At 38.4% G+C, this 22211-nt stretch overlaps 1 protein-coding gene across 1 annotated transcript; it reads right to left on the bottom strand.

Annotated features, from left to right (window-relative positions):
* Window positions 1-1009: 1009 nt before the first annotated feature.
* On the bottom strand, window positions 1010-19142 carry klhl6 (kelch-like family member 6). The gene is made up of 7 exons (XM_088913632.1): window positions 18755-19142; window positions 11699-11864; window positions 9423-9872; window positions 7589-7826; window positions 4409-4611; window positions 3507-3720; window positions 1010-2710 (listed from the first exon to the last, which is right to left on the bottom strand). Exons 1-7 carry the CDS (start codon window positions 19012-19014, stop codon window positions 2409-2411), a joined length of 1833 nt encoding a protein of 610 aa, XP_088769758.1. The 5' UTR covers window positions 19015-19142; the 3' UTR covers window positions 1010-2408.
* Between the last annotated feature and the right edge of the window lie 3069 nt (window positions 19143-22211).

The raw sequence follows: 22211 nt of genomic DNA, 5'->3' as shown, positions 1-22211 counted from the left end.
TTTAGTGGAACATGTAAATATGCAACAAACTTTTATGAAATAGGCAAATAACATGGATGGCATTTAAAAAAGCTTTAGTTTTGGCAAAAAAGTATATACCTAAAGATAATTTCTGATTGTACTTTTGGGGGATTTAAAGATTATGCTGTGTATTAAGTCATGGAAATTAACTTGCAAAATTCTTTCTCTTCAGGGGGATTCTGGGGGTTCTCTTGTCTGTGGAAACAAGCTTTTAGGAGTGATCTCATGGGGAAGAGGCTGTGGGAGAAGAGGGTTCCCTGGAGTCTATACCTTTATAAAGTGCTTGGATTGGATATACAACTGCATCAAGTTAAATCACTGTGTGAGGATTTGGAATGGAACAACCAAGGTCGATCGCAGAATCTGAGAGTACACAGATGTGTACGATTTACCTTCATATCAACCTATGATGATGGCATGATAAAGGAAGAGCTGCTTTCAGTATGACTGTGGTAATCCTCTAACAGATTGTTCCAGGTACTGTAATGTAAACATAGCTGGTAGTACAAAACAGCAGCATTTTTTAAGCCATTTAGACCACTCAGCCTGAGCAACATCAAATTGATTTCAGATATGAAAAAACAAAGGTTCAATGAACCATATTAACTGGTTTTCTCTATATAATGTACAAGTTCTATTGTTATATTACATCTACAGTAAGTTAAAAAATGCAATTAAAAAGGCTCATACTTAAGGTGCTTTGTATTCTCCTAGAATCAATTTGTATGTATGGTTCAGTTTTGCCATCTTTCATTGGGGTAGACAGTTGGTAGCAGTGGCTCAGCGCTCCACCTGTGACTGGAGAACTGTGCTATCTGAGAAATAAGGTATTCAATTTCATAGAGGTGTGTCTCAAAAGTAGAAAGCATTTTTGTAAAGAAAGTAGTCTGCAGACCATGGTTAGACTAGAGGAGAACAATTTTGCATTGTTTGGGATAAAGTTTTCTTATGTTTGCATAATCCTACAGTATGTTTAAATGAACAAAACCATTTTTTTCTTTACAAAATATAATTTATTTAAATCTAAGACTTCTGACCATCTTTGACATCCAATCTGTTCTAGTCATCTGAGAAAATGCCAGTGGCTCTCTGTTAATTCACAGAAATTGAAAAATATAAAACATGCCAAATATATAATCTTTAGGGCAATGCACAGTGGCACATCTGAAAAACGTTAGGGTGAATGATTTTTAATATAACGGTTTATATTTATGAGGGGATTAGCGATTTCAGCCTTGGTACAAAGCAAATCACAATTCAAGTCTGCTTGTAGTTACATATTGGAGAACACTTCAGACATGCACTGTAGGTCAATATTTATCCACTATGTTTAGATAAGGAAAATTACATACAAATCTGAAATTTCCTGCCTACAGTCCAGATGGTACAGATAAGATAAGTGATTCCATTTCTCATAGTGTATTGAAGGTGTGCTTTTTCGATCGTTCTTTTCTCAATTAGTTGGTATTCTTTAATTGATCATGTTACATATTTGTTTATCAAGTTGTATATAGTGGAAATTGACCAACGATCCTGGCCTGTGAGGAACAGTTTTCTACCACTTTAGCACAGATGACAAATGTTTGGGGAATTATTGCCCTTAAAATGATTAACCTTTGTAACTAGGTGAGCAATTAAACTTATTTATAAAAAAATATTACAGGTGAATACTGAAAGACCTTAAAATACATTGTTGTTGATGGATTGCTAGCTAAATCAGATTTAATTATTTTTGTCAGTAAGGCTATGATTACAACTTATCTTTTGCCTGAAAACCATAATCAGTACGGTAAATACAGCAGTGACAGGGGAACAGACTATTCTTTGAGCTTCAGTAACTGAAATATAAAACGATGGTAAAAGCCAATCTTTTATGCCTGGAATCAGTTACCCCATTCATTTTGGGTGCCACATCTGTTTGATTCCTACCATATGTCAGTTACTTGTCGCCACACAGTAACATAAAGGAGGGAAGGCAATCGGAAGTAGGAATCAAAAGCAAATAATTGTTCATCTTTTTTTTGGCCGTTACCAAAAGGGAAGTCTGCTTAGCTGAGCTGTTTTTCAGCAGTCCACAGTAAACATAAACTTCGACAAGTGTCGTAAATCTCATACTTTGTAGTTTAAAAAAAGCATACATGCCAAATAAATCTTCAGACGTTTTACGTAGAACTAGTATTGTTTTCAATTCAAGGATTCACACAGGGTGAACGTCTATCATATTGAGATACCCTAAGAACGGGGGCAACATGCTTCTGATCCTTTGCAGTTAACATGGCATTATGTGTCAATCTGAGGTAAAGAGGAATTCGAGGTAAAGTACGTTTTGCGCACTGTTTGCAGAGCTTTTGAGAAGTCCGTTTCCCGAATCGGACAACCGATGAAGTTTATACGGAAACAGCTCCGGGCACGATCCTACGGATGTGAGTGTAGGACTTCCGGAGGGTCACGCTGCCGTGGTGAGACACTCCGCGAGGCAGAACGCACTCTTCTGTGAGCTTCTGCAGTTCTGGGTCCCAGCACAGCACCGTGGCGATAACTTCGTTCTTCTCATCCCGGCCCCCCGTGATGAAGAGCTTGTTGCTGCAGGCGGCGATGCCACAGCTCGCTCTCTCGTGGTTGAACCTTGTGACTAAGCTCCAGGAGTCCTCTAGGGGGCTGTAGCAGTACAGAGCTTTCATCGCACCACCTTGAAAACAGTGGAGAAATGGGAGAAAAGGTTGAAATTGTGCTTTGGTAGACTCTGCTTTTACAACTACGATCTTATTCTTTTCCCAATACCTCATTACATTTGCTTCACTAAGTTACACTTAGCAAATGGCTAGGAAAATGGCAAGAACCTGTACAATAACTTCTGTGTGTGTCATTCTTTTAATTGAAATTGCCATGGTATACTCTAGAACCTGGAGTGACCTGTTTATTGATGCCACCAACTTGAGGGAGGAAAAACAATATCTGCACCGCAGGACATATTTCCTTTGTTTTAGTCCATTTACAATCATCATGAGTGCATTACTGAATGTTGATTAAAAAAACTTAAATTAATGAGTCTTTTATTTTTCTAGCTTAGGCCTGGGCTTGCCTAGTTTCTGTTATTAAGAAAGGTTAGTAGTATTTATTCCTTGGATTTACAAAGTATTTTTCTTCAAAAAGGATCCCAAAGTACTTTACATGTAGGGCAGTCATTATGCAGCAGCAGAACAGAATTGTGGAAAAATGACTTCACTGAATTAAGGGGGACATTTTGGTAGGCATGAATGAGCAGGCCCAAGATTGAATTCAGCTGGTGCTAGCCAAGATCCTACTGTTACAAACAGAGTACATCTTATAGCACAGAGTTCTCAGTCACCGTAAAAGGGCATTGATTTTAAAACTCTGGGCCTACCAAACTGCAATACTAGTACTGCTACATGCACGCCTTGTTAGTGACGGTTAAATCCATCCTTTTCCTTTGGTGTTTAAAACAAGTGCCATATAAAACCAACCGACTACATAGATGTGGTCCTTGAAGGTCACAGCATTTGTGCACTTAGCCTCAGTAGGCATAGGTGACTTGAAGGTCCATTTATTTGTTGAAGGGTCAAAGCACTGTGTTTTGTCTGTGGCCAGTTTGCCATTTGGACCCCCTCCAATCACGTACAGTTTCTTGTTGTAACTTGTAGCTGCAAAGGAGCTCACATTCAGTATCAATGGGGCTGCCTGTGAAGAAATACAAAAATGTTCTGATCAATCCTAAAGCCTATGCACAGGGTGAGAACAGAATTTTGCTTTCTCTCCTGAGCTGTTCTATTGAACAAAGTATCTACAGCCCACCAGTAGAGGGAGTACTTCTTGCACTGGTGCTTCATTTTGAAGATCAGTTTTTTTAAAGTGGAAGTAATTCCCTGCTTCAGATGGACTAGTGCATTGAGAGAGTAGTTTTTAATTTATACAATATGAAACCACAAAGTTGGGATCTTTTTCTTTTGGTAAGTATACTCAGAATGTATGACCTTTCTTCTATATAGTCCTGTAAAAGGCTTACCATGTCAAACTTGTTTAAACCAGCATGCTTTACCCAAACCTAGCCTGCTTTCTGTGTTTTTTCCTTATAGAAGTATATTAATTTTGGTCACTTTTTATCCTGCAGCAGTGATAGATACAGTAGCATGACTCTAGTATTAGCATACTTTTTTGTGAAAAAGAAGTAATCAAAAGTAATCAGTGAGAAATATGCATTTTACTAATCCTCCTTGTATTTTTTAGACTTCTAAAGGGGATGGGAGTATGTGTGAGTGATAACTGCTATTTTCCTGCAATTCAGGGACTTTCACAGCAGATGGGTTAACGTCAGGGGAGAGTTGTCGCCTTGCCAAACCGAGCTTGTGAAAGAAAAAAAGAGCATTACCTCAGTCCAGCAGTTATGAAAGGGGTCATATGTTTCCATGCTGTTCAGCCTCTGAATGCCATCGAAGCCACCTATCACATAGACTTTCCCTCCCAGGACGGCCATTTTGTGTCTCCAGCGGCCCGTATTAAGGTATTCAATTTGGATCCACTTGTTCAGGGAGGCGTTATACTTCCATGCTTCATGCTGGGTCTCCTTCCCACCTGCAAGAAAGCTAAATATGTTCATGACGGAACTAATGAACGAAAGAAGGAACTTACATTTCAATAAGCGGTTTCGTTTAAACTCTCCACTGTGCTGAATCATTGATTGTTGCTCAACCTACTGGAACCGTGTTTCAGGGCATAAAAACCGTCAATGTGTATCCATCTGTAACCCTTTCCTCATAGAGGATTCTCGCATTCCCACTTTCAAGCCTGAGCAATACTGGCATGGCCATTACTGATGCTGCCTCCCAGCTGCAGGGCTCTGGGTTGGATTCCAGACCTGGCTGCTGGTGGGTGTGAAGCTGGGTGTCCCTGTGTTCATGCAAGTGTCTCCCAGGTGCTTTAGTTCTAAATGGTCCCTTTCTCCATGGCCTTTGGTGAACTGGCATTCTGTTCAAGAGAGGTGAGGGAGGACTGCTCACAGGCGTAGGCTCTGGTTGTCTGCGAATGGATGGCTGCTGCAGTGTACCTCTGAGATCCAATCCACAACAGGGCAGACAACAGACCAGCCCAACCCAGTGGTCTAACAGTGCTGCCAGGCGATATCACTCCCTAGGAACTAGCAGAGTTCATGCATCTCTTTGCTGCCAGTATCATTTTGTGCTTAAAACACCCACCTCTGAGAGAAGTGTGTTGAATTGTTTTCTCAGAGGAAGCAACTGGCAGGAAAGTTTCATTTCCTGAACTAAAGAAAACAAACAAATACAAAGACCCTAAACCACATCCTCATGCTATATCTCGAAATCTCCCCTGAGTCTTATCTTCGATATACTATTGGTGTGGGATGCATATCAGGGTGGAATAAAGATGAGGCAGTTAAATAGTGTGAGAAAATGTTCATCGTTAGCTAAAATGTTGTTGGAGGTACAGTATAAGAGTGTATTGCATAGTATAGACTTGGAATGTATGTTTGCTTAATGCTTTATATACTGAGCTTTAGATTAAATGTAGAAGTGCAATTATTAGTTATTAGTTATTATAAGTTATTAGAATTGTGACGATTTTCTGAAAAAGTTGCACTGAATTTTTTATTGAATAGACCTTCCCATCATTTGGTTTGTTGTACACAATCATTAAGTGTATTGTTTATCATGTTTGTACCACACTTGCTGACATCCATCAGTACAACCTACACAAAACCTTAATTAATCCCTTCATTATAGAACTTCAGAATTCCACTTCTGGTGAGATAGTTATAACATTTTATTATACTGTATATGAAATTACATTGTCATAACTGTTTCGACTGTTTTTACTGCATGTAATAAGAAACATTTTCCATAAACGCCAACCAACAAGTCTGATGTTGACTAGATGTAAGGTTATAGAAGCAATTAGAACTAAACTGCAGGATTAAGATTTGAAAAGACAAGGTCTGTTAATTCTTCAGAATTCTATGAACAAACAATAATGAACACACAGTATGGTGTTTTTTTTATTTTCAGAAAGCTACTGAGAAAGGTACTCAAAATAGATTAATTTTAAATTAAAGGCAGTAGGCATGTGGAGAAATTGCATTTAGTTAGACTGAGAACTAGTTCATGAATAGAAAACAGAATACAGAATACAGGGGGAGTATGTGCAATCTGGGGTGATAGGACTAGTGGAGTACCACAAGGATCTGTACTAGGACCACTGCTGGTCTTAATTTATATCCGTGATCTAGATTCGGGTATAGTTAGTATCATGTTTGCAGACAATACCAAAATCAGATGGATTAGCAAACTCTCTAGAGGTAGCAATTGAAATTTGAAATGATTTATATAAAATTCAAGACTGGGCAAATACCTGGCATACTGTACAATGTTTAATGTAAACAAAAATTGTAAATACTACATGTTGGTAACAAAAACATAAACTATAGATACAAAATCAGAAACTGAACTAGGAAATGATACTTATAAAAAAGATAGGAGTTTGACCCATCATTTAACATGAAACATAATGTCTACACAAAATGGAGAGGCAATAAAATGGCAAACAAAACATTAGGGAATATACACTTGTTACAAGTGTATTTAAATCAAGGGACATCATGCTAAAATAGTATAATGCACTAGTAAGACCACATCTGCAATATTGTGTACGGTTTTGGCAAGCATGTTGCAAGAAAAATATTGCTGCTCTGGAATGAGTTGAGACTAGAGCAAACCACTACATTCCCTGGCTTAAGAGAATGTCCTACTCTGTTAGACTTAAAGAGGTGAATCTTTTCAATCTTGAACAGGGAAAATTCCAAGGCGAGTTGATCCAAACATTCAAGGTTTCGAAATCAAATACTCTAGGTATAGTCAAAACTAATACCGTCTTCTTTAAAAAAACAGCTGAATAAGATCCTTGAATTAATTTGCTAAGTAACAGTAGTTTCAACCAGCTTAATTGATTGAATTGCCTCCAGTTGTTAATGGTCTTAGTGTCAGTGAAGAGAAAATCTAAACAATTTAAGGTAAATTATGCAGCTATCCAATATGAAGCGATCATGTAGTCATGTAGATAACCTGTCACAAATCCTTTCTATCCATTAGCAGAAAGGTCCTTATTCAAGATAATGAGTCAATTAGAGAAGACTGGTAAATATGGCTCTGGCTCTGGGTTTCTACAACCATTGTAATGTGTTCTACACATATGTACAAGCTACGTTTTGCACTATAAAGCACAGATCTGTCAGAATGATCTGCGATCTTAAAAGATAATGAAAATTGCCATAGAACGGTTTCTGCATAAAGAAGGAAAACATTTGATTGTAAAGGGTAGAACCAAGCAAAAAAGTCTAAGGCTTTTTCCAAAAGTATGATATCAAAATAGATAAAAAGATCCAAGTTAAATGCTAACCTTTTCATGTGTTCACGAGCCAGTGGCTAACAGGAAGTGTGAATTCAGATTAATGAGTGAAACAAAGAAGGGAACGCTCGATGCTTTAGAATAACAACTGTGCCAACTATGGATCTTTCCTGTTGTTGGAAGACTGACATACCTGATATGTACACTTCATTCCTGAAAGTGATGCAGGCAAACTCCACCCATTTCCTGTTCTCAGATTCTGTCTCCATCTCTGTGATTGGCAGCTTGGCCACCTCCAGGCGACTCCGGCGCAGGGGGTCCAGGCAAGTCACCTCCGAAACAAACTTCTCATCCTTTGTGCAGCCGCCGATGATCATGAACACCTCCGACTGAAACTCCTGCACTCGGGGTTTTGTGCGCTCCGAAATGACCTGAAAATAGATACGGTACATGTTTGTTTTCTTCAAAAGGAGAACGTTTTTGAGAAGAATATACGAAAAGTAACAAGTGAGAGCAGGCTGCTGTTTGGTAGACAACAGTATATTGATGCAAGGATCTCTTCCGTTCCTTTCGTGAAACAGGTCAGAGATCCTGCTTCAAGAAAATGGCCGAGTTGAGCTCCCATAGCCCTTTGGGTAAAGAGGTGCCACCTGTGTATTGTATCAGGTCCTGGGTGGCTTGATGGCACAGGGGTTAGCATTGCTACCAGACCTGAGTCGCTATCTGCATGGAGTTTGAATCTCTCTGGGTGTTTTTGTGTGTTTTCTCTGGGTTCTCTGGTTTCTGGAGTCTAAAAACATCCTGATCAGTTAATTGGCTTCAGGGAAAAATTGGCTCTGGTGTGAGTGTGTGCATGCTTGTGTCTGTGTGTGAACCCTTTGATGGACTGGCATCCCATCCAGGGTGTACCCTGCCTTGCCATTGCTTGCCAGGATAGGCTCCAACTCCCACACGACAGTGCATGATGTGATTGAAAGATGGATGGATGGATGAATCAAGTCCTCTGGTAGTCTTCTTTGTTCAAGACTTAAAAAAAGTACAGTCCATTCAATCTATCATGATAGTACATTCCCATAAGCCCCAGATTCTATCAGTTTGATCTTCTCTGGACTGATTCTATTAGGTGGTGACCAAGACTGTACACAATATTCTAAATGAGGCCTTACTGTTATGATCATTATGGAGGACCTGTCACAGTAAAGCAATTTACAAAAGAAATGTTTAGACAGATTAGGCTTAAAATTGATCAGTGGCGTTGCCCCTGAACTAATTATGTGAAAATGTTTGTGACCTTGAAGACTTGTCATTGCTGCAACTTGTGACTGTTCTCATTGTGATGTGCTTCTCAAAGCCTACACCCCTCCTGACCACACTGACTTTTTTAACACTGCTGTGGTTTCACTACATTGCCAGAAAACGTCAGTCTAGTCATTCTTCTAGTAATTCTCCCACAAGACAACTCACTAACAGCCATGCATTCAGTTTGCAATGTTAGCAGCCTTGTTAACCAAAGTCACAGTACCCCAGGTCTCCAGGAACTTTGAAACTCTTAAAGTTTTTTTTTTAAATCATGACCTACATATGACCTATGAGAAGTGTTAAATGAGTCTAATTAACCAGGTGATTAATTAGTTAAGAGCTCTGATGGAAGTTCTAATGTAAACCCTGTGAGCCTTATGTAAGAGTACTATCCCCCCTTAGTCTGAGCTGCTAAATGCAGTAAACTTAAATGTCAAAGCAGACCCAGAAAATTAGTCATCACACAGGCTTACTGTCTCTGCACGCTCTTTTGAAGCAAATCATCTCAGAGTCATTTTTGCAAAAAATAGCTATTACATTTACCTGCTGACACCAAGGCTTCATTTCCTGAAGAAATGAAATGGACATTATGAACAATGGGCTTTCAAGGCTAAAAAAAAATGAACGTCTAGGAAATCATTGAAGTAATTAGGAAAATTCAAAAGGTTACGATGGCGGGGAGTCAGACACCGAGGTGCTCCAGGAAAGCTCGTTAGAAGTCAGCTCACCTCGTTTCCAGAAAGGTGATACATCCGTGCCTCCTGCAAGAGGGGGAAGGCCTCTGGGCACCTCCGAATCAGGCCATCCCCCTCCACTCTCTCCACAAAGTACCAGGGGTCCAGCAGGGGCAGGCGGACGTGCTGGAGGACGTGGGGCAGCAGGGGCAGCCTCTCGCTCTCCCGCGCCCGCACCCAGCCCATCACCGTCTCGAACACCTGCTCCTCCTCCGTCACGCACAGATCGTCCCTCTGCAGGATGTGGCAGAACACGTCCCCGGGCAGCTCCAGGAACTCCTCGTAGGCCACCACTTGTGGAAACTTCTGGATGATGTAGTTCTGGACGCGCGTTTTCAGGCCGCTCAGAGAGTGAGTGTCGGCAAGGCGCAGGACCCCCACACAGTTGTCTGGCAGGAGAGCTTCTGTGAGAAAGTTGGCGCAGGCGTCCACCATTCTCAGGAACTGAGAGAAAGGATAAGGTATTGGGGAAAGCAAGAACACAGGACAGATCTCTTGTGGTATTTGGTGTACAAATCAGTTATGTCCAATTCCTAAAATGTATTTTTTTCGAGAAGTGGAGCAGATTTTGGATAAACCACTCAAAAACTGCATTTTTATATCAGAATAATTTAAAAGAAGCATCCCCTTATCGTTTCTTTGGAACGAACTGGTCCGAACTGGTCCAGAGATGGGAATTAAGGCATGTTATGGAAAACTTTCTAGACTTGAAATTTTGCTTAGTAGAGTACAGTAGGGGCCCAAGATCTGTTCTGCTGATTTTGCCTAAGCTCTTGGTAAAATGGATCTTTGAGTAATTAAGGGGCTAAAGGCACGTGTGGAACCTGTTGCTTTCCAAGCAACCTATTATATTCCCATTATCAGACGATGTATCCTAGCAAAACTTCAAAGTCTGGTTTGAACTGCTAGAACAAATTTTGAAGAAAATGTATCCGGGTTAGAATTAACTATAGAAGTTTAGAATTAAGTTTCTGGCTTCTGCGGAGGCAAATTAAGTAGACGGCAAGTACAGGTTTCTATAACGCACAAACATTTAAAATTATCTTGGTGTCTTTAAATAATTACTGGTGACTCATCAGAGAAATAAACAAGCACCTTCTTTTCCTCCTGGGACCACGCAGAAATAGAAACAAATAAAATCTGTGAAAACACACCAAAGAAAGACTAGTTTTCACTTCCCTAAACTTCTGTCACCTGGTTGATATCAATAGGCATCTTGGTAAATAATATGTAATTAAGCAAAATCTTACTATTTAGGTGGGAAAGTATAAAAGCTTAGTTATCACATAGAATGTATTTGAAAGAATAAGTTATGTTTTAGAGCTACCAGTTTTGTGTGCTGTCTTCCACATGACTGGACAAAAAGAGCATTTTTAGATGCTGTTGTGAAATGATGTTTTGATGTTTATGCTCAGTTTACCAGGCACATTTCCCCCTTGTGTGTGTGAAGCTCACACACCCTGTGTCCAGGACACGCCTTCCCTGGCTGTCAGTTCACCCGACACACACAATATAAAAAAATAAGTTAAACCGCGCTTAAATACAGTGTGAGAAGCTTTTATTTCTTTCAGTTCAAAGAAAAACCCTAACAACGGTGTGAAATGTGGTTTCATTTTTAATGTGTGGGAAAGGTTCGACCTGTTTACAGTTATTGTGAGAAAATTCTCAACACTTGTCAAAGAAGTGAAACTGTTACGCACACCTATATACAGTAAGCCACAACTTTGATGTAGTTAAGTGTTACTAACTGTTCTTAATATGCTTGTGACATGCACAGAATCTTGGCTGGGAGATTGGCAAACAAGACTAACTATGGATCTTAAGTTCTTTCCTCAGCTATGTGTGAGATATTTTGGTTTCTTTCCATAGGGCAGCTCTCTTGCTCTGCCCACAGGAGGTATAGAAAAATAACTTGCGAGCTTCCCAATCCTGTCTTGCCTTGCATTGGGTTGAGAACAGCGAAATACAAACCAGAGGTTGCAAGTGGAAACTGTTGCTGTAATGTACAGTTTTTAACAATAAGAAGTGGAGGCATTTTTTACACAGAAGGTTGTGGGAAAGTGGAACAAGCTAGCCAGCCATGCACACGGGGGGGGCTTTTTTCCTCTTAGTCCTAGAGTTGTGAGACATACTCTGGTGTCTGTGAAAGATATGAAAAGGCTTAGAAAAAAGTAATTTGCTATCCTATGTTTTGAGAAAGAATTGTGTTTCTTCTTGAAGAGTCTCAAAGAGATTTTAGTTTTTTTTCCCTTCACTGAGCTAGGCCTCACCTGGAACAGGCTTGCAGCTTCAAGAATTTTTTGCACGTTTTGCTTCGTAATGAGCACTTTGCTTGTGTAGGTATAATCCAGGAGAATCTTCATGGTTTCTGCTTCCACACCTTTAATAAGGATTCTCTCCTCGTGTTTCTCTTTCAGATCATTACAGAACATAGCCCTAGAAAACCAAGAAAGAGGTCTTTTAAAAGCAAACAGAACTGTGAATAAAACAGCCATTCTGATTTTGTTCTGTCCTAGGCCACTATTTTATGAAAATATAATAATACAAAAAATATCAAAGGTGATAGAGAAACAACAGGTTCCTCTTATGCATTGATTATGATTTTAAATTTACTATTGGATAGATCATTGAAATATGTCTTAATAATTGAGTTGTCTACTCAGTTTTTGACAAAAGAAAAAATAAAACATTAGTGCAATTTTCAAGACTCTGAATCGTGTACTAAATAATTGATGTTTTTTCCAATCACTGTATACATTTTAGTGAGATTTTATGAATCAGAATAGTTTAACAGGTTATTTCCTCCTGGTCCATTACTCCTGGTGTTAACACCTGGTGTTACTACCATTTTTCTTTTAATGAAAAACATACCATAACTTTGCATTTGCATAATATTAATAGTACATCAAGGAACCCCCTTATAGTCTTAGAACTTTAGTTTAATTTTAATTATCTTTTATAATTTCTAAATTATGTTTAGAATTGCTAAATATGTTAAAACATTTTACAACACAGGGTCACAGCACTGAAACTAAACATTTCAAGTCAAGCTTTCTGTTTTGTGTCTTTTTTTCTGACAAATGAAACCTCAAGACCTTTGACACTGTGGCCAATGACTGGGAAGGTATTTTCCTGCCACACAGCAGTTTTTTTCTGTATTTAAAGAATTCTCAGAATTTAATTTCAAACTCAATATAGCTTTTGCACTACTAGTAGTTAAACATATGTGCCGTAAGCCTCTTGGATTAAGCAAACAAAGTTTTGTTGAACTCGAAGGGCGATTATTTACAGTAGTTTCAGTTTCTATAATATGCTAAATGTGAATCCATTTAGCTTCAGATGTTGAGATGTGTCTCACCTGAAATGTATATTAAAGAATGAATTTTTAATTTAAGGGTTCATATTCTGTAGAGGGCATTCTCACCACTAAAAAAATGATGATTACATTTATTCCTCTTCGATTGCTACAGGAAGACAATATTTTGTATTTTTAAATATTAAGTGGATTTTGCCTGTCTGGAAATGTACCAAAAGCACACTGCTGTGTGGAAAATGAGTAAAACTGTAAAAAATACTGTATATGACCAATCATTGTATCCAAATGACAATTCCGAGTTTACATGAAGTACGTGAAGATTTTTCTAAACATAGATATGATGATTCAAGTACTATATAGAATTGTTAGCTTTGTGCATCACCAATTCTAAAGTTAACCAAGCAAATGGGGATTTTGACGATACACTTCTTAACTTCTTGATTAACTTCAAATCTTTGTTGTTTATTTTTGTATTGAGAGATTCTCTTTTGAATACAGTGAAGCATACTAGAAGCACTGTTTATTAACCTCAATATAAATAATAGCCTGCTACTCAACATACAGTACTTCATGACCGCTTCAGAGAACACGTCAGGGCTGTGAAGATTAAAGATCTCTCCAAGCCCATTGTTTCTCATTTCACCTCTGACGGCCACGACCACTCTAATCTCTCCGTCTGTGTTCTCAAAGACGGTTATCCGAACTCATACATCAGAAAGACCACCGAAACCAAAATTATTCTGCAGCTAGGATCACACATTCTCCCTTCTCTTAACGACAGACTACTGTTCTTTTAAATTTTCTCCATTCATTGGAAGTTTCATTTCAGACCTCTCTGCACCCATTCTGACTTCACACCTCTTGATTGGCCTCTCTTTCTGTCCCCTGCTCCCACCTCTCACTCCTACTGCCCTGTCTCTCTCACACCTGAAGAAGGCTCCACGGCCGAAACGTTGTGTTCTCTTTCTTCTTTTTTTCAGCATGGAATAAACCTATTACTTGTACTTCATGTATGTCTTAAAGTAGAAATCTTGTAACATTTTTATCATAAAACAAAAAAAATTAAGAATAAATGCTAAAAAATTAAATGTTTCTTGTTGGCAGAGACATTAAGCCCTCACAATGGTGCACACAGAGAACAGACAAGAACTGGCCTACATGACTATATGATAGATTTGGCTGATTTATTTTCAAATGGGCAAAAGCAGATTCAAGTTTTTTGCAATGCATTTTCTAATACTGGAGCCTCATGCAGTACTAGCTATCACATTGTTTTATCAAAACAGTTATATTCTCCTCACAGCATCCAAGTCTTACAGTTCATCTAGTTTAATAATAAAAGCTTTCCGCATCATCCAAAGTTGATTAAGACCTGTTTTGCTTCGCACTGACTACTTCTTCAAAGATATTTTGCTCTGTTTCTTTTTCCATTTCCTTTTCTGTCTGAATCCTGCTCTTAGGTAATCCTTAAAAATGAACTGAAACCTAAGAGAATCACATTTTGCAGTGAATTAGCAGTGCTTGCTCTATCAGAGTTTTAAATCTCTTTGAAGAGATTGCAAGTGTTAGTTAGCCGTAAATGTGAAACTCTGATTCATGACTTTAAATTTGTAACTTCGAGCCCATGAATGCTAGCTGCTAGATGAGTTGTGCCTTTGTGGGTTAAATGAGGTCCAATTCATATCCACTTACCATTTAAGTATTTTCTTTGCAAAATAAAATATCTAATGTCAAAAAATAGCAAAGGTGTCAAGAATAAGAAAGCTTTTGTGCTCAAGAGTTGCATTTCCTGGCTCATTCTGGCTTTGCTTGAGTATTGAGCCTGTGCTGTGAAACCCAAGGTTTTATTGTTTACAAATCTGCACAGATTTTTCATGTTATATGACAATGGAACTTAGGTAATGAAGTACTCAAAGTGTCTAATATTTTCAACTGGATCTCAATGTCAAATGTCTTCACGTTTTCTTTTCTGCCTCAAATTGTGAGTTAGAAAAAAACTTTAAAAATGAGTTGCATGTTATTGCTATGAATGTGTTTCCACTACATTTCTGAAGGTACTCTGCATACAGAATGTGCAAGATTACACACATGGCAGTGATAACCATGAAATGCATATGAAAGAAAATCTGTTACATAGTGTAAAAAGCATTTTGTCACTAGATTAAATAAACATAATACATTCACAGGAAAAAAAAAGTGTCTTTCTCCGTGTAACAACCTGACACACAACAATGTTAGGACACAGTTTGTAATATAGGATATGTTTGATTTTAGTGTCTAACGTCAGGTACAGGAGTTGGATTAACTAAGGAGCAGAGGAACAAGTAAAGGTTTATATCAATGCTGAAAAGAAAAGAGACAATGTTTCGACTGCGGAACCTTCTTCCTGGTGTGAATACAGCCAAAACGTTGTGTCTTTTTTCTTTTCTTTTCAAGCATGGAATTAGTTGTTTACTTGTTCCTTTGCAGCCTACGCATGCTGACGCAGCTACCTGATTGAACTTAATTAAGGAGCCCGTTTTCTTTGTTCTTCCTCCGACACAAGGACAGCAAATGGTCTATCATTTCTGATCTCTGCAAAATAATTATTCTTTTGTTTACCTTTTTAACTGCGACAACAAGAATACATACGATACACACAAGAGTACATATGACATCATTGGGGGTACATTAACAGTTGCATCCTACCAAAAGAGACTAAAGGAGGCAAATAACTGCAAAAGAACTACATAGTCTGGGACTCTGCCTTTTGTTTTGTTAGCTCCTCCCCCTTGCTCCCACGCACTGTGGCTTTTAAAGGAAAACCTCCCTTTTAAACACATACTCAAACCACAACGTTACAAATAACGGCAATATTTTCCCATAAAATATACACATTTTTGTGTTTGTTTTATGTTTTCATAATTAGAATGATAAAATCAATGGTAAAAAATGTTTTATGATAATGTGGTAATTGTTTACACATGGTGTGAATGCCTGGATGGAAAGATTGGTTCCCCTCCAGACCACAGGAGAGCGCTGTGGACGCAGGCTTGCTGACATCTGTTTGCTGTCTCCCAGACTATATATGTGGCCCTGACCTTGAGTGTGGTTTTGGCTTAAAGTATGAGTGAAATTTAGTTAAAGCCTTACCAACACAGCTAAACAAATACCTATGAATCATTTTAGAAGCTCATTTCTTTTGTTTTTTCTTCCCTGTGGAGATTGACACTTCCATAAATCCTGCAGGACACGATGGATCAGCTAGCAACATGTAAGGCCATTTTATTTTCGTTATCACTACTTTTCCCATGGGGAAAGGTTATGTGCTATGGCATTGGTCCCTAAATTGCTCACCTTCTGGATCTTTTGTTGTACAATGAATAACACCCTGACATCTCAATCTGATCGGGCCAACTGGTCTTACAGCACAAATGATGGGTGTATAATGATGGCAGCTTCTATATATCTGTCCATTCTATTTCCTCACCTTATCCTTTGCTTTTGTGAAATTATCTACAGTATAAAGAACCTTCCACTGTGAGCTTTAATGGTATCAGGGATGGTACTGTTGAAGCCTGGAGATGCGTCACAGATTGAGTGAAAACTATATTACATTCATCCTCTGTTCCAACTGTCTAAATTTGACTATTGACTCAACAAGGTCTTCTCTGGGGTCATAAAGTTTTTATTTTTTTGCCGCTGAAAAGTCGTCTGTCCATTAAACTTTTGCATATGTAAAAATAGGACACGTCTTGAGGTTAGGTATGTGTGGCCCATGTATAGATACATCAGTTTTGCTCTTTTTGGAAATACAGAAAGTATTAAAGTAATACATAGTCCTGTGAGCATTTTGTATTTCTACAGGATTCAGTAATAGTAATTTTCTCTCAGGTCAGGCCATACTGCTTTTGCTGGTTGAACAGCCATGTAAGATGTTAGTCTAACAGCAGAGGCATTCAGCTCAGTATTAACATGTTACAAAGGAGCTGTGAGACAAAATCATACAGGGCCTGGGCGTAGCTACATTCAGTTTTATAAAAATTAAAATACAAACAGGAGTAAGTGATTAATAATAGAAACACCATATGTACTGGCACCAAAAGAGGTGTGTCAGTTGTTTGAATACTATCCTAACATTTCTTGAATTAAACTTTAAATTATATAAAAATGACAAATAAATGTTTATTTATACATAAACTAAATAATGCTACACTAAATAAGTGGTTCCTCCAGCAAACACTTTATGTGAGAATTTGAAAATATTTCTACATTCTAGTTGTTCATGCTTCAGACTCATGCACCTTAAGAACAGTTGTGAGCAGTGCAGTTTGTAAAGATTGTTAATCTTGCCCAGATGAGAAAGATTTTATAGTAATAGTTATAATAACCTTTGCCTCTCTATCTGTGCTTTCTCAAGTTGTCTGTAGTACTTCCTGAAAAAATTTGTTTTCAAAACTTCAGTGTCTACTTTGGCTACCTAAACTCTGAATTCACTATTCATAGTATAGCAACATGTCATGCTACAGTAAAACAAGATAAAGGCTTTATTTTTAAATGAGAAGTCTGTTGATATTTACAGCTGTCCACTGTGGCCCTTTATCTGGAGAGCAGAATTCTGTGCAAGGTAAAGACGTTTGAAAAGGGAGTGATTAGTTTTCAGGGACAAATCTAAAATTGTAACATGGTAGAGACTCATCCCACCCACAGTTATGGGGCTTTCAGATGTACAGTGAAAAACTGTATATCACAAAAGAAGTGTGTAATTAACACTTAAGCACAGAAGGCCAGCAACAAGGAGGGCAGATTTCTTAAAGGGAATTTTTAAAGGAGAAAAGAAAAGTAGTTGAAAAGGTATTGGGGATATCAGCTGAAAAGTTTTGCAAATGCTATGTTCAGGATAATGCATAGATTTTCCGAATACAGTGATGTACAGAATACAGTACATCACTTTTAAATATGCTTTGAGTGCTTTGAGTGTTAATCTAACACTTCTGTCTGTAGTTCAGTGTACCACTGAATAGAATGGATTTTAGAAACCTGTTTGATCCAGTGGAAATAATTTTGTACCTGCATGTTGTGTGTGGGAAAACAGAAATGAATATGTTAAAATTCACTATGCTCTGTGAATTAGTATTTTCCAAATGAAAAAAGATTTAAACCAGATACAACCCAAACACAACATTAGACTTTTTTCTTATTCCAACACTGGTAGATTTAATAACCAATTGCCCTAGATTGTCCCACATTTAGAAAAGTGCAGTCCAGCTATGCAACACCAAGCCTTTTTCTACATTCAGTATGGTGGTGCCAAGTCAAAGCAGACATTTCTCCATCTAACTGAAGTAATTGGTTAATCACTGTTATCTTTTTGAACTTGGCTAAAGTGATACGTATAGTTGACAAACAATAATTATGTTTGAATATGCACAAGTTGAATTGTATTAAAACATAAATCCTAAAAGTACTTCCTTCACAATACAACCATTGAGATTTTTGGCAGTCGTGATGGAATATAAGTTTTAATTTATGAATTATGATGTTTTACTTGCAAATAATGAGTAAAAATGCCTTTCAGCTTGCAGTGGAGAATAACTTATCGTGTCCAGAGTGCTGTGCAAAATCAGTATAAATTAATGAATTCTGGAAAATTCTGTGTGTGAACTATCTCCAGTCTTTCTGATGAAGTGATGCAGCCTTTTACAGTTTTCAGAAACCTAGGGACCATAATCATATACTTCTCTCTTGTTTGAATCAATTGTGCTCTTAATTCTCTTGGCAAACTCTTACTAAAATCAATATACCCTAGAAATCAATTGGGCTCCATGCATGGGAATTCTCAGTAATCATGAAGGTTGACAAAGCTTTGATCGATGTGAAAATGACCTGTTTGCTTGGGCCTTTAAAGTCTAATAATGATGAAAAGAGTATAAGGAAGAAGGTAGTAGAACAGCTCTCTTCTTTGTGCTGCCATTACCATATGAAGATGGGTTTAAATAACATTGTGGCAGAGCTGTGGAATGGTTCTTACCTGAAGTAGTTGCTGGCTGCTGCCAGGACGACCCTGTGGCAAGGGAATTCCTTGTCATCTACATGTAGCGTCACATCCGTGAGGGAGTTTTCCAAGCGTAATGCATCCAGGCCACTCTGGAGCTGGGAGGAGAGACCGGAGTCATCGAATTTCACCCTCTCCTCGGAGGATCTCTCCAACACCTCTGCCTCCTCACCATGATGGTTGCTCTCCAGGGTCCCCAGGGGCACGTCGGCGCTCTTTTCCACTGGGCCTTCCATTGCACTTACGCAAAATTGGAAAGCTCCACCACCAGTAACTCATCCCGATGCTGACACATGCTGCCACAGCTGTTGCCCTGCTGTGGGTCTCTGACTTGGTCGTGTGTTCGTGTATGTGTGTGGTGTGTGCGTCTTTTTCTGCCTTCCTGCTGGGCTACAGAGCAGCTATGGGGTGGATTTCCTGTTCAGGACGACGTGCTTCGCTTATCTATAGCCAGCAGGTGCAAAACAGGAAACCCTGCACTTTCTCAACACCATTTCGACAGTTAAACGCATTGCCGGGCTACGTCTTTAACAACTTCCACTTCGAAAGTGACTGCATGATAATGAATTCCCAGACTCTTCCCTCAGCATCCCTTCAGAAGGCCCGGGGCCTGAAGGCTTTTTAATCCTTTGGGCTCCTGCAAAAATTAAAGGCTCTCATTTGAAAAAATCTAACTCGCAGGGCTCCAGAACACCATTTGGTGTTGCGGGCTACTTTTTCTTCAGAAGGGGACCGAGTACCTCTCTGTTCCCCAGGGCCTGTTCTGTGACCTTCAGGCAGGAGCCAGGAAATGGTACTTTAAGGAAGAAGAAAGCATGAAAGATGCTAAAAATGGACTAGAATTCCAAAGATTTAAATTAACTCCGAATGGCACTTGAGAGCTGAGTGAGCTAAATATTGCCCTTCATAATCCCCCACCCTTTAAGTTAGGAAGGTTATATAATGTCATATTTTTTACACTTTTGTAACAAAGAATTTCATGCACTTTTCTCCCATGCTCTGCCATTATTGTCTGTTAATGCATTCAGTCCCTGTTTACTTCGGGCAGAGAGTAGGATTAAGTATTGGAATCTCACATTCCCACCCTGTGCCAGAGCCTCTCCTGGATCCCCCTGAGAAAACAGATCACACAGAAATCATTCGTTTTAACTTCCCACAAGAAAAACACTCCCACACATATACTTCCTTCTGCAATCCTTTGGTTTTTCATGTGGAGGTCTAGCAGTATCTTCCAGGAAGGAATTCCAGAAGGATTTGTGTGGTGTATTTGAAGAATTTTAGAAGGATTTGGGTCCAAAATATTTCTCGGGAATCCATCAGTATATTTTTTGTTTGGGGTAGAGTCACCTAGAAATCCTAGAATTCTGGTTGCTTCCTGCTTTACAATATTGGGTGAGACCTTTATTTCTGTTAGTGTGATCTCTGCTGGAGATTAATAGTATAGTACAACTGGGCAGAAACCTTTACTTGTTCCTTTGCAGCCCACACACACTGATGCAACTCCCCGCTCGAACATATTCTAATAATGGATGTTTAGACGGAAAATTGTGACAATCTTCACTCAACTCAAGCCACTGAGCACCTGGTGTTTTTGTGAAATCACAAGACATGAGTTCTGTACTGTATTTTGTTATCTCAAAGAAAATACTACTGAACAACATACCCATTTGTTGATTATTTAAAATGAAAATAGTGTAATTGTATGTGCCCAAAATACTTACATAAAGCTTAGACTGGTGCATTTTCACTGTGCGCCATTATAGCTAAGAACAAATCTATGGATATATACCAAAGGCAAAACATCAACAGTGAGACTTGGAATTATACAGGCAAAATACCTGAATTTTTGTAAGTCTGAAGTTTAATTTAAAAAGTGGCCACCTGGTACTGGTACACCTGGTATTGAACTACGTATCGGTGTAGTTATAATAAGTGACCACTATATTTTATTATTGTCATTTGTCCAAAAACACTTTATTTACAGAAAAATATTTTTCCCTCCAGTTCGTAATACAGTATATCAAGCAGAATTATCACAGAAGCCATCTAACACCAGCAAGCACACACCTTTTAAATTACTTAGCTCAACATTTTCTTTTTACTGGCTGCAGAGACTATTCCATAATCTTGTGGGAGGAGAACTGAAAACACTAAGATTATGTCTCAGTCGCTGAAACATTACATCTTCTCTGAGAATCTCTGGTCTCTTACAGGTGAATTTTTCCAAAGTAAGAAATCAGCGTTGTTTTCATCATAAAAATTGTGCTCATAGTGCATGCTCATTTTAGATATTCTGCTTTAAATAAAACAAAACTACTTTGTTGTAGTGAAAGTAGGAAGCTGTAAAAACCACAAAGCAAATTTAAACTGACTTTGTCTTGGGCCAAATAAAACTTTCATGTCTTGTATATACAGTACTGCCACTGGGTAGAAGCAATAATTATTTGGCAGAGAAGAATCCACTACTGCATACAGGGTTATTTACAGTATGTGTAATGTGCTCCGGGATCAAAGATTTGATTTTAACTGGATCTGTACTGTACGTTGGCTTATATGGTATTTTTAAACAAAATGAATCTTGTTTGAGCCAGATTAATGCAGGAGTTTAACCTAACCAAAGTTCTTTAACCTGACTGAATTTCTTTATGAAAAGCACTGAGATGACATACACAATAGAAACTTCTATCAGGTAGCATTTTTTAATTTGAGTTTGACAAGTGAGCCGAAGTTGACAAAACTGGAGATCATTATTCGATTTTAAGATCAAGTGAACAAACCTGGAGATTACTATTAGATTTTAGACACCCATATATACAGAGTATATGCATGCTTTTTAAAATATAATACAGGGTTTAAGACTAATGCCTTATGTAAATTATTTTAGTGTCAGTCCTTAAGTTACAGTCATAAATTACAGACCCTTTCAATGAGATAAGACATTTTCTTCCATTAGACATCCTTCCAAACATGTTCTTTGTAGGTTTAATTGGTGTCACCAAATTATCCCCTTGTGCTTGTGTGTACCCTGAAATGCACTGGTGTGCCATCCAGGCTGTTGTCCTGCCTAGCTTCCTATGCTACCAGGGTAGGCTATAGGTTGCTGTGAGCATTAACGGGAATAAATGACTTCCTGTTAATAGATGGAATTTCTTTGCATTTCATTCTTAACCTTAATCAACAATAACCTGGATTAGCCCCCACACCTTGGTTAATTTTACGCCCTGTTGCAAAAACGTTTTCGGCATATTATCCACGTTAATTGTACTCATCAGTGCCAACTGTTTTTTAAAGAATCCAGGTATTTTTTTTAACAGCATGGTGAGGTAGCTGGTTCAGACACTCACAGTCTTAACCCCTGTTTTTAACACACATTCACGGGATTTTCACTTGGATCATTGCTGGTTTTGAAAAATCCATTATATCAAAGTATATA

This window comes from Atractosteus spatula, chromosome 4, assembly GCF_055471065.1.
Source record: "Atractosteus spatula isolate fAtrSpa1 chromosome 4, fAtrSpa1.hap1, whole genome shotgun sequence".
In the NCBI taxonomy this organism is placed as follows: domain Eukaryota; kingdom Metazoa; phylum Chordata; class Actinopteri; order Semionotiformes; family Lepisosteidae; genus Atractosteus; species Atractosteus spatula.
Note: the sequence above shows the minus strand (reverse complement) of the source record. Positions and strands in the feature narration are given on the sequence as shown.

Excerpts from the sequence above, each read along its gene's own strand:
- klhl6 (XM_088913632.1), bottom strand. The coding sequence starts at position 19,014 with ATGGAAGGCCCAGTGGAAAAGAGCGCCGACGTGCCCCTGGGGACCCTG. Across the intron at positions 4,612-7,588 it reads GAATGAAGTGTACATATCAG|GTGGGAAGGAGACCCAGCAT; the intron begins GTATGTCAGTCT and ends GCTTTCTTGCAG. Across the intron at positions 3,721-4,408 it reads TTCATAACTGCTGGACTGAG|GCAGCCCCATTGATACTGAA; the intron begins GTAATGCTCTTT and ends ATTTCTTCACAG.